At 37.7% G+C, this 17,216-nt stretch overlaps 1 protein-coding gene across 1 annotated transcript in view; it reads right to left on the bottom strand.

The window, feature by feature from the left end:
- The window catches only part of TTN (titin), a 240,161-nt gene that overhangs the window by 69,842 nt on the left and 153,103 nt on the right, over window positions 1–17,216 (bottom strand). Inside the window, 35 exon segments of the mRNA XM_066323289.1 lie at window positions 497–926; window positions 1,390–1,580; window positions 1,671–1,979; window positions 2,083–2,382; window positions 2,779–3,072; window positions 3,157–3,441; window positions 3,541–3,837; window positions 3,937–4,236; window positions 4,703–5,005; window positions 5,103–5,474; window positions 5,572–5,874; window positions 5,980–6,279; window positions 6,708–6,986; window positions 7,096–7,401; window positions 7,488–7,684; window positions 8,661–8,766; window positions 8,857–9,156; window positions 9,399–9,698; window positions 9,790–9,905; window positions 10,450–10,636; window positions 10,748–11,044; window positions 11,138–11,425; window positions 11,524–11,645; window positions 11,734–11,911; window positions 12,020–12,167; window positions 12,315–12,466; window positions 12,730–13,014; window positions 13,600–13,714; window positions 13,797–13,984; window positions 14,340–14,642; window positions 14,765–15,067; window positions 15,228–15,497; window positions 16,159–16,425; window positions 16,517–16,641; window positions 16,745–17,153. Coding sequence (XP_066179386.1) covers window positions 497–926; window positions 1,390–1,580; window positions 1,671–1,979; window positions 2,083–2,382; window positions 2,779–3,072; window positions 3,157–3,441; window positions 3,541–3,837; window positions 3,937–4,236; window positions 4,703–5,005; window positions 5,103–5,474; window positions 5,572–5,874; window positions 5,980–6,279; window positions 6,708–6,986; window positions 7,096–7,401; window positions 7,488–7,684; window positions 8,661–8,766; window positions 8,857–9,156; window positions 9,399–9,698; window positions 9,790–9,905; window positions 10,450–10,636; window positions 10,748–11,044; window positions 11,138–11,425; window positions 11,524–11,645; window positions 11,734–11,911; window positions 12,020–12,167; window positions 12,315–12,466; window positions 12,730–13,014; window positions 13,600–13,714; window positions 13,797–13,984; window positions 14,340–14,642; window positions 14,765–15,067; window positions 15,228–15,497; window positions 16,159–16,425; window positions 16,517–16,641; window positions 16,745–17,153 — 8,925 coding nt within the window.

Here is a 17,216-nt window from a genome sequence, read left to right as displayed (position 1 = left end):
TGAGTGTTAAGTGTCTTCCCATATTTTTCTAGATAGTTTGTAGAAGAAGGCAAGTATTTTCATTTCTTTACCTGTATGTAAAGAGTAAATCCTAGAATGTACATACTAATTACAAATATTACCTATATCAGCAAGGGATACTTCAGGTACAAGGCATAAAGACTGAACTGTTTAACAGTAAAGTAAAACAAAAATATAAAAATACGATTCTGAACTGTAATTCATTTGGCAGTGCCTATAATGGTGCAATCCCAATATTAGGTACACAAAAAGAGGTAAAAAATTAAAATCAAAGCTAATTATTTTTAGAATTTTAAAATCAGGAAACTTTGTGTCAATATATTCTCTCAGGTTTAGTGCAAACAAAGACTTCGATTAATGTTAATAAATTAATACTTCATTTAAAATAAATTTCATTATCAATTAAAAAAAAGTAATAGTAACATATTTACTGTGGTACAGTCTTCTAACACAGTCACACAAATTATATACTTACATATGGGGTCTGCTGCCAAAGCTGGATCCGATGGTTCACTGGGAGGGCCAATTCCAGCAAGATTTTCAGCCATAACTCTAAACTGGTATTCAACACCTTCAGCCAAACGAAGCACATTGTGCTCTAGACCTTTTACTGATGGTTTTGTTACTGGAGCCCTGTTGACACGTGACCAGTAGACACCTCCCACCTCTCTCTTCTCCAACCAATAGCCAGTTATGGGGCTGCCACCATTGTCCAAAGGAGGCTCCCAAGTCACCAGCATAGATGATCTGGTGCGATCCAAAATTTTTGGCTTTCCAGGGGGTCCAGGAAGACCATAAGGATCCTTAATAACTACTTTTTCTGAGAGGCATTCATCACTTATTCCATATTTGTTTACAGCCCGGACCCTAAATTGGTATTTTTCATTTGTTGCAAGATTCCATACCTGAAAAAGAGGATTTAAATCAATACTTGGCTACTTTCAGAATCAACTTATTTGGAGTTAAGCAGAAGTTTTCACTTTAAATTCTGTCTTGTAATCTGACTAACATACCTCTGTTTATGTATGACATAGTTTTATGTGATCTCTTAAGGATACTCTTATTTCATGTGCATAGAACTGAACATAAATAAAAATGTCATTATTCTTGCAGTTGGTAAAAAAATGAAAAGGAAGGTGTCTTCTCTCTAGCTCAGCTGAGGCTAAGAAGCAAAACTGGACAATTTATTTTGTTTTGTCAGATGAGGGATAACACAGACACATGGATGAGAAGCATTCATCCACTAATTCTGGAGTCTAAATCAAGCATGAACACAGGCAGCTATCGAAGTAGCAGTTTTCATTAAATATGTAATATTGTTATTTTTATGCATACTAAAGGATATAATAAATATATTTTATAAATTACCCCAAATCTTCTCTCAACAGCGCCTTTGGAGACTTCCTCCCAGTCAGATTTCTTCTTACTAGCATCACGTTTTTCAATAATGTAATGGGTAATTTCACTACCGCCATTATCAAGAGGTGCATCCCATGTTAAATAGCATGATTCTGCTTTGATATCAGAAACAGCAAGATTTCTTGGTGGAGAAGGACGATCTGTATGAAAGCAATGGAGCATGGAACTACATTAAAAAAAAGCAAAGGCATTTTATGAGCTGTCATTTTATTAAAATGTTGCATCCTTACCATACACTTCGACGTGCACATTGCGAAATGCGGTGCCGAGACGATTGGAAGCTCTCACAGTGTAAGTACCCTTATCCTCCCTCACTGCTGCAGGCATGCTAAGTTCAGTTTTTGCCTCGGTTCTAGATACTTCTTCCTTGGTTATCTTAAGTGCATCGGATATTTGGTCGATTAAAACTTCATTCTTATCCCATTCAATCTTTGGCATTGGCAGGCCTGTTACATCAGCAGGAATGTTAACTGGTTCTCCTGCCTTGACTTTGATGGTATCACCTCTCACAGCCAAACGCAATGTAACAGTTGGAGGCACTGAAAGGAAGGAAAGTGACAGAATGAAGATGGAGATGAAAAAGAGAAAGTGCCTTGAAGTGTTCTAAAGTTATTTATACAGATTTCTTTGAAGCTGCCATACCTTCATCATCTTGTATAACTACATTGAGGGGCAGTGATGGCTCACTTTCTCCAATCTCATTGACAGCTTTCACACGGAATTCATACATATGAAGTTCATCGAGTTTTTCAACAAGAAGAGAAGTTTTTGGACAAAGCCTTGCATTAACTCTTTCATAATCTTTTGAATCATGTCTCCTCTTCTCAACAATATATCCTAAGATGGGACTACCACCATCACTGCGTGGAGGCTTCCAATCAAGTGTAATGGATGACTTCGTCCTCTCTGTGTACATGAACCTCTCAGGTGCTGTTGGAGGACCTATTAATGCAGATAAATTACAATAAGAATAAATTAAAACATCAGAGAATTTTAAAACATAAGAATGCATTAACTCTGGCTTTTTAAAACCATATATTTGCATGTAAAGAATCTGAATATGATTATGGCTCATATAGTTTCTCATGTATGTGGAGAAAAAGGTAATAAATAGTGTTTCAGTAGGCACCAGTATTTGCTATGTAAAGAACCACACTAGCTTCAGAGAACTAGATTCAGACATCTGACAGAATTAACAAAGCTAAGGCAGATGCCAGTCCATGTAGCTGGAAAAAACCCACACCTTCTATATAGAAGGAAAGACAAAAAAATCTCTGTCTAATTAATCTGACAATATTTTTTCTCTTTTCAAAAACCCTGTAAAATGAGTCGTCTTACCTAATGGATCAACTGCAAGAATGGGTCCTATTTCAACAGGTGGACCAGTACCAAATTTGTTCTTGGCACTAACACGGAATTTGTATTCCTGCCCTTCAATTAGGCCTGTAATATCACATTTAGATCTATCTGTGTCAACAGCTAGTCTCCATGTATGCATTTTGGCATCCTTCCTTTCAACAATGAAGCCTATGATGTCACTGCCACCATCATCTTCAGGATCAGACCAGTTAAGCAAACACATCTTTCTGTTTGTAACCACTGGTTTTAGGTCAAGGACTGGTCCGGGAACATCTGAAAAACAAATTCAAGGTTATAAGGTAAAGCCCATACTGACCAAAAGAAAGCTTATTTAATTTGAGGAAATATTTTTCTTACCAAATACTTCTACTCTGGTTCCTGCAGATTTTGAACCACTGCTATTGGTAGCAGTAATTACATATCTTCCATGATCTTTTCTCAATGCATTCTTAATGGTTAACTCAGATTTTGTGCCAACGTTTTCAATAACAACTCGATCTTTGTCTAATTCACCCTCCTCTACAGCCCATACAATGGTGGGAATAGGACGCCCTGTCACAGTAGCAGGAATTTTAATAGTCTGCCCAGCCATGACCTGAATGCCTGCTTTCACAGAAACATCCAGCTCAACAGTGGGAGGCTCTGTGGAAGAAAAAGAAACAGTTCATTAGTTGAAGTGAAGGATTCAAATCCACCATTTAAGCAGCTGGATATTTCTTAAAAAAAATACAATTGCAATACCTTTAGGTTCTGCAACTGTTGCAGGTTCAGTTTCTCCAGGTGGCCCTTCACCAGCCGCATTGAGTGCAGTAACACGGAGTTTATAGTCTGCACCTTCCCTGACTTCTCCAACAGTAAACTGCAGGACCTTAATGGGTTTTGCTGTGCAGCGTGACCACTCATTTACTCCCATCAGTTGTTTGTACACATGGTAACCAGTGATATCTCCACCACCATTATACACAGGAGGTTTCCATTCTAGCTCAATGGAAGTTGCACTTGTGTCAGCAATCCTTGGAATCGGTGGACCAGGTGGCACTATAAATAGATAAATAAACAAAAAAGTGTAAATCAGAGTTAAGGGCTATGAGTCCTATCTTTTCAACTGTCTGCTATTAGCTTCTGTTAGACACTTACTTATTGGATCCTGTGCAGTTTTTGGATCTGATGGTGGACTAAATTTACCAGGGCCAGCTGCATTTTCAGCACACACTCTAAAGATATAAGTTAAACCTTCCAAGAGTCCTTCAACTTTTACTTCCAGAGCATTCACAAGGTTCCTGTTGACCCGAGCCCAATGAGTACTATTGATTTCACGTTTTTCAATCCAGTATCCTATGATAGGGCTGCCATTATCTTTTGGTTCATTCCACTTAACCAGCATACTATTGCTGGTTACATCTTCCACATCGGGCTTATTAGGTGCATCTGGTGGAGCTGAAAAACAAAAGGGTGATTTTTTCATCATTGCTGTCTTGTCAGAACTTACTCAAAGCTAAGAGAGAACTAAGATATAAGAAATTACTAATATTAATTCATTGTTTTTCTGCTCTCTTAGAACCCTTGATTCCTAGCAGCAATCAGTAAGCAAATTTGCAATGGTTCTCTCTTTTGGCAAGATTACTAGTCTATGAAGCACAGACAATGTCGCTATTCAGATGTTAAGTGTTTTGAAGTTAAAGTTTTAGGACAGTGATCATTATTCTTATGTGTTTACTACTGGAATTAGAATATTTTGGATAGTTCCCTGTATTTCAATGGTTTAAAATGTGCAATAATTATCACATAGCTCAAGTTTCTTCTGGGAAACATCCACATAGATAAAGCTGAGAATTCTAACAGTCTGTTATAGTTTCACACTTTGTTTTCTGAAAAGGCTGTTTTTTTCAGAATTAAAACTTACAGAAAGGATCCTTAGCTGTCATTGGTTTTGAAACACATGGTGGTCCTGCTCCAACTCTATTTTCAGCAAATACACGGAATAGATATTCTTTCCCTTCTATCAGTTTTGTTACATGGAATTTGCAATGCCTGAGTGTTGAACTGACAGTGACCCAGCCCATTTCAGCTTTTGTATTGTCTTTCTTTTCCAGTACATAGTTTAGGATTTCACTTCCACCATCATCAAGGGGAGGCTCCCACTTGCAAATGACAGAATTTTTCCTCAAATCTTCAAATACAAAGTTGACTGGTGGCCCAGGTGTATCTGTTAGTAAACCAAGAAAAATGATGAGTACTCAACTTGTGCACTTTTTACCTAATACTCTGAACAACTAGGTGTTTTGAGGACATTCTTTACATACCCAACACATTGACTTCACACGAGGCTTTTGCAACTCCATGATCATTTTCTACTTTAATTGTAAATGTGCCATGATCAGCTCGAATGGAGTCACGAACAGACAGTATGGACTCTCCTTCCTTGTGGTTGTCAACACTCATACGTTCTGGCAGTGAAAGCTGGAAAGGTTTCTCTTCTTCAGCTTCACCCTTCTTCTTTTTAGGTGCTGTTACTCTCTTTTTGATATCCTCTGGTCTGACAACTTCATCATTCCTCAGCCAAGTGATAGATGGATAGGGGGATCCTGAAATATGTGCCTCAAGTATGATCTCATCACCTCTCTTCACCTCAAGGCCAGACTGTAGGTTTGCAGCAAGGAAGACTTTTGGTGCCTCTGTAATAACAAAGAATGAGAAATGGAGCATAGAATCCTTCAGTATGTCTGAGGATGTATGGCAATTAATACAAATGATCTAATGAGCAATTCATACCAATAGGATCCACAGCTTTCACAAAAGGAGTAATCCGAGAAGGCTCACTGATGCCAGCAGCATTCTCAGCACGAACACGGAACTGATACTCCGTTCCTTCCTCAAGGCCTTTCACTGTGTAAGTTAGTAAGGGTACCAGATAGTCATTGCATCTCTGCCACCTCTCTTTGCCCTTAGCAAGCTTTTCTATTATATAGCCCATAATCTTGCTTCCACCATCAAACAGGGGTGGTTTCCACGTAAGAGTTACAGATTTTGATGTTGGATTATGGACTTCAAGGTCGACAGGTGGATCTGGGGGCTCTGTGAAAGAGTAGATCAAAAGAGGAATCATATGAGAAAACAGAGCATGAAGATTTCAGTTAAAATTCCATTTTTTTAGATTATTTAATAGAAAGACCAACTTACGTTTTGGGTCTTCTGCAATGATTGGGTTTCTTAGTTCAAGATAATCACCCCCTCCAATCTTATTGACAGCTTTAACACGGAAGTAATATTCACAGTTTGGGATAAGATCTTTGACTTGCCATGAAAGCTTATTTTCACCAGACATGACTGGGATGTATGTTTTACGACCTGCTTCTCTGCGTTCCAGAACATAGTGCAAAATTGGAGTACCACCATCAAAGTCTGGAGGCTCCCAGGATACTTTGCAAGAATTCTTAGTTATTTCGCTTGCCTTAATGTCTTTGCACTGTCCAGGTGGACCTGTTTAAAATAAGAATGAAAAAATGAGTGAACTAAATAGATGTAAAAGTGCATTCTTATAAATATGAAGTTATATTTCATTGCTTTGCTTTGCAGAAAGCAAAGACCACAAATGTGAACTGCATAGCATCTCTATGAATTTATGTTCCCAAAGGATAAAATAGAATTTTAAAAATAGTTTTATATTTATATGCTAACTATTCAAATTAATTGTACTTTGAGCGGTCACTGAATAAATAGTTAGAGAAACTTGAGGTAAAGTGTTTTCTCATGGGACTTCATAACATCAATGCCTGTATGGCAATCAACACATGTCTGAGTTGAAGTGATTTGCCTGCCTGGCAGAAAAAGTATCTTTCTAGTCCTTTCTTCTGTCAGTTGCAGGGCCCAAGTGAAGTATACTTCTCAAGATGGAAGAATGTACTTACCTATGACTTTGACATTGACTGAACCAGTTGTTGATGCCAGCTTGTTCTCCAGTGTGATAGTATAAACACCAGCATCAGCATGAACACTGTCTATCACTTCAAGCAATGCAGAGGTGTAGTCACTCTTCATTGTTGTTCTGTCACCAGCTTTCAACTCTTTACCATCTTTGTGCCATGTTATAGTTGGGGATGGAACAGCTCTGAAGGGTACAGGGATACTTAATTTCTGTCCTTTAACAACAACGATGTCACGAGTTTGCAGATCAATGGTTGGATTACCTGTAAAAGTAAGTATAATGTTATTAGAAAGTTGCCTAACACCATTCGTTTTTTCAGTTATGCAGATCTGAAAAAAAAAGAAAAAAAAGAAAAAGGAATCTATTCTTACAATCTGGGTCCTTGGCAACAACTTTTTCTGAGATGTCTGATGGCTCACTAGCTCCAACAGCATTGACAGCTCTGACTCTCAGCACATACTCTTTGTCTGGAACAACACCCTCGTCCACTTTACATTTTAGATCTTTAATTGGACGAGAATTGATTCGCATCCATTTTTCTGTTCCTGCTTCACACATCTCAACATTGTATCCAATAATAGGACTTCCACCATTCTTCTCAGGAGGTTTCCATGCAATGCAAATGTGCTTTCGGCCTGCGTCTGTGACATGTAAATCCTGAGGAGGTGAAGGAGGGCCTGCAAAAATGGAAAAGTATTGTGTGATTTTCCTCCCAGAACAGTACACTGCATCTAAAATTCATACGCTGCATTATTTTACTTACTTGTTGGATCTTCAATATGAACGAGGTCAGTTGGTTCACTGGGATGACCACATCCAGCTTCATTTTCTGCACGAACCTGGAACTGTACATCTGTACCTTCAATGACATCTGTCACTCTGAAATTGCAGTCTGGACCAGCTGTCTTCCCAGCTTTTACCCAGCGAGTGGCTAGCTTTTCTTTCTTTTCAATTACATATCTGAAGAAATTGGGGAAAATACTATGAGGGACTTGGAACACTTCAGACTTGTTCAAGAAAATAGATGAAAAGAGATTAGAATAGTTTAGGCAGTGGAAAAGTAAAGAGAATAATGGATAATAGATTCAATGAACTTTTCTTCACACATTAGCCACTTAGTCCTAGTAGGTCTCAGCCCCTATTAGGAGCTGGCATCACTGACAGACACAGGTCTGAAAGTCAATTCTTAAATTTTGTTCTGTGTTTTAGAACTGGACTGAACTGTGTTCTCAGGCTGTAGAGAGCTGCAGAGGCAAAAGAACCTCCAAGCTATACTTGTATCTTTGCTAGTTTTGATCTCACTAGTGAGTCATTGAGAATATTTGTAGATTCTATTACTCAGCTATCAAAAATCTGCTTAGGACAGACTGTGGCAAAGTAATGCAAACGGAGGCACTTCTGTTTCCTCAGACAGACATCTGTAGTTGTCTGTTGGTTTAAGATGTGCTTTCTGTGATTGGGAAGGAGTAAAATAATCTGCTTGAAAAGTGTTATAAAGAAGAAAATGAACACGAAAGAGGTAAGTCTTCATTTTAGCTGAGTGTATACATTTTGAATGACAAACTAAGACAGAAGGAAAATGCAACCATATTACTTGCTGGATGATTTCAAGTGGCTACTATTCTGCAGGAACTGGAGACTGTGGTTGAATTGTTTTATTTAGATTTTTTTACACAGTTCCTTATTATTATATGTTGTTTTCAGGATGCTGACACACATTCACTCTTCATGTGCATTAGGTATTTTATTTGCATCATTTCTACATTTTATAATCAAACCCTTTATTGATTGGACCACATGACTTCTCTTACATCCATTGACATCCTTTTCATATAAAATGTGTCAATTTAAAATTTAATATTTTGAAAGAAACATCTTCATTTCTTAAAAAGTGTTTATCTTATCAGAAGCCTACACAAACTTTAAATGACATTACCTTTGAATTGGTCTGCCACCATCATTTTTAGGTGGTTCCCATTTCAAATCAACATGGCCTTTTTTCACTTCAACTATTGTAAGGGCATATGGAGGCCCAGGAGTTGCTAAGGAAAAAAAGAAAAGGCACACATTAGAAGACTATGAATTCATGACATGTGAGCTACTGATCACTCAGTAAGCAAATTGAAACTTACTGAAAGTATCTTTAGCAAGCACTGAGTCTTCAATTTCACAGTAGTCACTCTGTCCAATGGCATTTTCAGCAGCCACACGGAACACATACAGTGAGCCTTCAGTCAGTGGGCTCACTGTGTACTTGGTATCTTTCACTGTTGTATCAACTGTCTGCCAACCTTTCCGCCTTACATCTCTTTTTTCAACAATGTAGTTGGTAATTGGGGAACCCCCATCTTTTTCTGGTACTGTCCATTTAAGATCTGCTGTATTTTTAGTAATATTAATAACCTCAAGCCATCGGGGTGGTGAAGGAGGATCTGCAAAATAGGAAAAAAAGGGGTAAACCAAGATGTTGCAATTCCCATGGAAGATCTTGGAAGACAGGGAATACACCAAAACTATTCAAAGTTTGTATTTCCTGAAATGAAGTAAGGCAGATTTTAGTATTTCATAAGCCTTTCAAGAGTTCATTTAGTAGACAAGACAGGCAGATGTGGGGCTTTTTAAAAGTCAGAGACTGTATATTTGCAGTAGCAGCACATTCTGAAACAGTACTCACAGAGCCTCTCCTTGCACAGCACAGGGTCACTGGGTTCACTGGGCTCACTCTCGCCAGCCTTGTTCACAGCTCTTACACGGAATGAATACTCTTGTTTCTCCATAAGATCTTTGAGGAAGTGTTCAGTTGTGGGAACTCCTTCAGCTACTCTCACCCATTCATCTGTTCCCGTCTTTAACAGCTCAATGACGTAAGATTCAATTTTTGCCCCTCCGTCATGCTCTGGCTTTGTCCAGTTCAGAGTAAGGAATGTCTTGCCAATATCTTTCACAGTTGGCTTTCCAGGAGGCCATGGTGGATCTAGAATAGAGTCCAGCATTAATTATGTCATTGAAAACAATTTTTTGGTGTTGTTGCTAAATTAAACCATTAAAAAATATGTTTATTGTACCGATTGGATCTTTCACTAAGATTGGCTCTGTTTCCCTGCTCGGTTTTCCAGGTCCTGCAAGATTCTCTGCCAAGACACGAAACTTGTATTTCTTCTTATTTGTAAGACCTTTAACTCTGGAAATAAAAATTGTTTGATTAAACCAAACCGAGGCATTAATTAATTTCTAAAACATTATTCTCTCCTCTCTTCATACCACAGCTTACTTGGAAAATCTGAAAACACCCAAATTGCTGCTAATGATGTTAACACAATGTCAACACTAAAATGGTTCACCATGACAAAAATGAGTATTTTGAGAACCATCTTGGATTTTTGCATGTTCCATGGTTTTTAGTTAATAAGAGTATCAAGAGAAAAAAACCTCAGGATTTTGGAAAATTGATACCTGACATGACCATGTCTGCCATTTTAGAATATCTTATGAATAAGCACAGAAATTATTAAGCATAACATTTAAAAGAAAAAAAATATGAATAATTCCTCTGTAAAGATACCCCTCTTTAAAACAAATTTAAAAACGAAGCCACCAGGGATAGCTGGATCAAAACTTACGGAAACTGGGAAAAAATAAGAACAATGTAAAACTTATTTTAAAAACTACTGTTACATTTTTATGTCTCTGTGACGTATTTCACCCTAATCTGACTATAGTCTTACTTGAATGTTGTGTCTTTCACTGGCATTTTGTTGCATTTTATCCATTTATCCTGCTCAGGATCATATCTTTCAACCCAGTAGCCAGTTATGGGGCTGCCACCATCTTCATCTGGTTCATTCCATGTTAAAGTGACTGAATCTTTAGTGACCTCTATAGGCTTGAGACCTGTTGGAGGGCCTGGTGGATCTGTAGAAATTAATTAAGAAAAAAACAAACAAAAAACAAACCCATCAAACAGTTGGTTTTTTTTCCCCTTCCTGTTAAAATACTGTAATAATTTATCATTAATTTACTAACCAAATGAATATTTGGCAATGATGGGGCTACACTGTGCTGGCTCCCCAACACCATACATGTTTTCAGCACTGACTCGAAACACATATTCTTTATGAGGAGTTAAATTGGTAGCTCTGAATTTCGTATCTTTAATAGTTGATGACAATTTGTCCCATATTTCACTGTCTGTAGCTCTTTTCTCAAGGACGTAGTTGGTAATCTTAGAACCCCCATCATCTCGTGGAGGATTCCAGGTTAGAAGGCAGGATTCGTTTGTGATTTCTGATACATCAAATGCTGCTGGTGGACCAGGTTTATCTGTAGAGGACAAGATGTGAATGTTAATTTTCCCCTTGCACACCCTGGTACATTACTAATTATTTATATAAATAACATAAAGTACATGCATACCAAGGACATTAACTTCAACAACAGCAGTAGCACGTCCACTGGAATTTACAGCCTCTATAATATAGGTTCCACTGTCACTCCTCTTGCTGTCTGTAATAGTGACTGTAGAATGATTAGGCTGGCTTTCAATAGTGATTCTGTTGTCAGGTCTCAAAATTTTGTCAGCCTTGGTCCAAGTAACCTGGGGCTCAGGCTTTCCAGTTACTTTAGCTGGCAGCTCAATTTTAGTTCCAGCTTTCACAGTAAGTCCAGCAAGAAGCTTCACGTCTAAGAAAATTTCTGGAGCCTCTGATTTAGGAGAGAATGAAAATGTTGTTAGAGAAACAGTATTTCAGAGACTCATAAAAATAAAGCAGGTATGTCATTTTAGCAAGTGAAGTAGTTACCTTTTGCATCAATGGCCTGAATATCATCAGTTGGCTTACTTGGCCTACTCGCTCCCATTCTGTTCAAAGCCTTAACCCGATAAGCATACCACTCTCCTTCCTTGAGCTTTGTTACTTCCATTCTGTCAAAAGAAAAAAAGTCAAATATTTAGAGTGGTGAGGATGGCATAATTAGTTAAGAGGATATATCTACTGTGTCAATTTACTTACTTTGTTTCAATAACAGGCTCCCCACATATCTCCCACTTGTCTGTTCCACGCTGGGATTTTTCTACCAGATAACCCTTAATGCGTGCACCACCATCATATTTGGGAGGCTCCCATGTTAGGAAGATTCCTTTTGATGTTGGATTTCTCCATTTAACATTTTCTGGTGGGTCAGGCACCGCTATTAAAATTAAAAACATATGGGGTCTTAGAAACTGGTCTAAGGAAAAAATATATATTTTTTATATCTTATTCTGAAGAAAATCAGCAGAATTTCAAATATGCTTACTTGCTGGTATTGACATATTTACAGGTTCATCTATATATGCAGGTTCCCCAGGGCCACATTTATTGCATGCAGAAACTCTAAATAAATATTCTTTTCCTTGGATGAGGTCAGGTACAGTGAACTCTTGGTCAACAATATGATCCATAACCTAAAGAGAAGAAAGGTTTCAATGTTTTTAAACTTTATTTCCAAAGAAATAAAAAATAAAGACACTACAAAAATAAGACACGAAACTCAGTAGCACATGTGAAAATAATATAGCAATAGAATTTTAAATGAGAAAGAATGAACTTACTTTGCTCCACGCTTTCCTGCTTACTTCACGTTTTTCAATTATATAGCCAGTAACTGGACTTCCACCATCATCTTCTGGAGGTTCCCATGCAAGCTGCACTGTACTCTTGAGTACTTCTAAAACATTGAGTTCTCTTGGTGCACTTGGACAAGCTAGAAGTCACAGAAATTGCATTATTTTGTAACTGGTGTTTGATAGACGATCTCTATGTAATGTATCTACCAGAAGAGAGTCTTGTTAAGTCATTCCTCTTTAAACAGCAAAGTTACATACTGAAAACTACAAAAGAGTTTTTAAAGAGTTTTTACTAATGTTTTAATATACTTGGTTGTGGGATTACACATTGTTAACCTAATTAGATTTTAGCAAGACAAATATGGAATGTTATTGCTAAAATATATACATGCTCACTTACCAATGACATTAACATTAATTTCTCCTGAAACAGATGACACGGGGTTTTCCAATGTTAAGTAATAAATTCCCTTGTCTGGGCGCTCACTTGGAGTAATTATAAGTTCTGCAAAGGAGGCAGTGGTCTTCATTTTTACACGATCACCCTCTTCTAAGACTTGGTCACCAAAAGACCATGTGGCAGTTGGTACAGGGTACCCAGTGATGGGAACATGGATCTTGATTGGCTCTGGTACAATAACTTCCAGCCCATCCTTAAATGCACTTAGGTCCATTGTAGGTGCAACTGGAAAAAAATGGAAAGTGGATTCAATAAATTATTTTAAGATGTTATGAACACAGCTAATGCCAGCTGTGTTGAGAGGCTGAGTCTGACTGTATCTCAGCCTGCAGGTCTAGCTTGCTATACCTCAGCCTGTCTAGAACCTAGCTTTGTCTAATGACTCCCTACCTCTTCTGGCTAAATGTTTTGGGTTTTTTCAAAAATATTGGATATGGTAAGGGAGATTAGTATTACCAAGTATGACATCTAATTTACCTTTTAATGTAAAACCTTTGCATTCTTTAAGTTTCCTTTATTTTTTATTTTTTTTTAGGGATCTTCTCTGCCTTTCTTTTCTTCTGTTACCTCTCAATTTCCACAAAGGTAGGTCAGGAGATAGAAGGTTATGCCTTGTTTCTCAGGCAACCTAATAGGCCTCTATCTCACTGTACAGACAATTATCTACAGAATTCATAATGGAGGAGAAATGTATCAAATGTCTAAGGTGTACCAGTTATCTGGTGAAAAATATACATATTACCCACAAGATGCACTTTAATTGTGTGCCGTATCCGATAAATTGTTTTTAAGAAATAGCATGCAGCTTACCAAAAGTATCATCTGCAGTTAATGGCCCAATAGCCTCTGCTGGATCAGACACTCCGGCTGCATTTTCTGCTGAGACTCTGTAGTAATAACTGGATCCTTGTTTCAATCCAGTTACCTAAAACAAACAAACAATCATTTACTACCTCATATTAAAGGTGATCTACACATTTTACCAGCTGATGAAGAGAAAATTGTACCTTGAAAGTAAGAGCAGGTACTAATTTTGGGTTACAACGAATCCATTTGTCTGATCCTTCCTCTTGTCTTTCAATAATATAGCCTAAGATTGGACTTCCTCCATCTTCGAGAGGGGGCTCCCATGTGAGCTGAACTGATGACTTCGTTTGATCTGAATGCTCAAGGTTAATGGGAGGACTTGGTCTCTCTGAAAAAAATATGGGAAAAATAGATTTGTGTAACTGATAAAGGAGCATGATTCTGCAAATTAACTGTTTCTATCTTACAGTATGGATTTCAAAGCCTTTGCATGGCTTTTTCTACACTGATTTTTTAAAGTGAGGTTGCATCCTAACTTCAGAGAAAAAATATTTGCAGTCCTTACTAAACCAAATGGTAGCAAGGTATTCCTGCTATGTTTGAAGGCCATAAGTAGGGAAAATCTAACTCGGCACAGTATTTGCAGCGTATGCATTCGTCAATTGAACTTTCCTCCACACACAGCATACAAAATGCTCCTGTCTCATAATGCAATCATAATTATACAGACTTTATATACTCACCAATCGGGTCCATGATTTTTACTGCACGTGTAGCAGGACTTGGTTTGCCAACTCCAACCATGTTTTGAGCTCTTACTCTGAAGAAATATTCTTCATTTTCCACAACATCAGTCAGGACAGCTGACAGTTCATCAGCTCCTGTGGTCATAGCTGGCTCCCATCTGATGGTACCTCTGTTACGCAGTTCAATAACGTAGCCAGTAATCGGGGATCCTCCATCATCCTCAGGAGGTTCCCAGCTAAGTGTGGCTCCAAACCTGTTCACATCAGTAACTTCTACATTTTGGGGAGGACCGGGAACATCTGTATTTTATTTTAGGAGGAAAAAGGAAAAAGAAGGTATGTAAGTTTTGCCCATTGTTAGAATTTGCACTGCTTTTTTTACGCAGCCATCAAACAGTGAGTTTTTCATAACTTGTGCTCACCAAATTTGCTCTTAGCTTCCACAGGTGTGTCTGTTTCCACTGGCTCACCAGTGCCCACTCTGTTGCGTGCACTAACACGGAAGAGGTACTCAACTCCTCCTTTCTGAAGTCCAGTAACAGTGTATTCACAATTTTCAGCACGATCTGTGGCTACAATCCAGGTCTTGCGCTTGATATCACGTCTCTCAACAACGTAGCCTATGATTTTACTTCCACCATCACTTTCTGGTTCTTGCCATGCGAGACCAACTTCACCATCGTAAGTTTCAGTGACTTCCAAGTTTCTAACTGGACCTGGAACATCTGTTAAAGATATGACAATACTTCAGAGCATTGCATGAGGGGAGACCTGAATATGATCTACAGCTTTCCCATGAGGGGAAGCAGAGGGAATCCTCCTCAATAAAGGCTTTTTATTCTGTGAAATAACAGTAAGCAAAGTTTTAACATTATGAGTACTTACCAATGACCTCTACATTGATGAATGCTTCTGCCTGGCCATGTTTGTTTCGAAGCACAACCTTGTACCTTCCCTTATCGGATTTCTTTGCTTCATAAATTTTGAAGGTAGTGCAGTCAGCTGTTGTATCAACAGTTGTTGTGGGCAGACTTTCCCCTGCTTTCAACCATTCAGCTTCTGCTCTTGGGTAGGCATCATATGGGACAGTCATAGTTAAAGGTTTCCCAACATCAACCACAAGGTTTTGATCACCAGTCTTGATTTTAGGAGCAGCTAAGAAGGATGAATGTGAAAAGTCAGGACTTGAATACATATATATGTATGTGTGTGTGTGTATAGATAGATAGATACAGATATATATAAAAATTGATATATTTGTGCAGTCAGCAAAGAACTAACAGAAAAGTAAAAGGAGCTGCTGTACAAACTCTAAGGAAATTCTTCATATACTTGCTGGACAATTCCAAAGAAAGAAATATAGACTGGTTGGCATGTACTGTGTCCACTTATAAAATCAGGTAAGAAGGAGTTGCTTTTTGAAAATGAATTTAATTATTCTGTAAAACAGACAAATTAGGAATTATATGTCTAATGTGACTTAAATGAGTAGGCCCAATAATTATTTTTTTAGTTACTTTATTAAAAGCTTAAAGCTCCTTTAAGCTTAAATCTTGTTCTGTGGTGTACATATATTGAAAAGTGATGTGTTTTCCATAACAGCTGAATCGGCATGGTATAAGAAAGTACGTTTGTTGTTTAAATTCATATTCATATAGTTTAACAGATTTGTTAAGCAAACTTCAAATAGTCTAACAATTTTCTCTGATTGTGTATTCATTTTACTTCAGCTTTTTGAAAGAGCAAAAATCAATTTAGTTTAACTAAATTCACTAATCTAAGATTTTATAAAAGAAGCACAAAGCAAGCAACTTACCAGCTAATTCAAGCTTAGCTCTAGCTTCCTTATCTTTGGCGATAAATCTGTATTCCCCTTGGTCACGGGGTTTTATGTCACACACCTGCAGCCTGTGGACCTTTCCTTCACTCATCATTTGATGTTTGTCACCTTGGATGATAATCATGTTGTTTCTCAACCACTTGACCTCCACACCATCTTTGTTCAATTCAGCCATGAAGATGACATCTGAACCTGGAGCTTCATAAATATCTTGTGGTGGTCGAATAATCTCAACAGGGATTTCTGAAATAAATGTTAGTTTATTTGGTGTTATTTATTGTTTCTGTTATTATTAAATAATGTGGAAATCAATTTCACCCAATTTTACACATACCTTCAACAAAAAGTCTTGCCCTAGATCTCCTGTCATCCACTCCACAGGAATATTCACACTCATCATCTAGTCTACAGTCTTTTATGATTAATCTGTGCAGATTTCCATCCTTTTCAAACTGGTATCTTTATAGGGGAGAAAAATAAGCAGTATTTTAGCTTCCAGAGAAAGCAATAAAGCAAAACAAGCAGGTTTAGCACATTCAGAAGGGTAATAAAATGTACATACTTTTTGCCTTCTTTTATTTCTCTTCCATTTCTGTACCATTTTACACTGACTTTCTCTTTGGAAAGCTGGCATGTAAAGACAGCATCATCAAATTCAGTGACAGTCTGGTCCTGAAGATGTTCAGTGAAGTCTGCTGGTGCTTCTGTGATGAGAAGCTCTGCAACTGATTTGTCTTGTCCAGCAGTAACAGTGTATTCACCTTCATCTACAAACCCACAGTCTTTAATGATCAATGAGTGCTTGAATTTATCAATTTTGTACAAAATGCGCCTGTCAAATGTGATCTCTTCTCCATTCTTTGTCCATTTGAGAGTTGCATTAAGGCGATTGACTTTGCACCAGAATGTGACAGTTTTCTTTTCCATGGTCTCAATATCTTCAAGGGGCTCAACAATTCTGAGATCTTCCTCTGTTATGACAAAAAAACCCAAACATTTTTACATCCTCATATGAAATTGAATGTAAATGATGA

This window comes from Sylvia atricapilla, chromosome 7 (assembly GCF_009819655.1).
Source record: "Sylvia atricapilla isolate bSylAtr1 chromosome 7, bSylAtr1.pri, whole genome shotgun sequence".
In the NCBI taxonomy this organism is placed as follows: domain Eukaryota; kingdom Metazoa; phylum Chordata; class Aves; order Passeriformes; family Sylviidae; genus Sylvia; species Sylvia atricapilla.
This window is presented reverse-complemented; position numbering and strand designations above follow the sequence as displayed.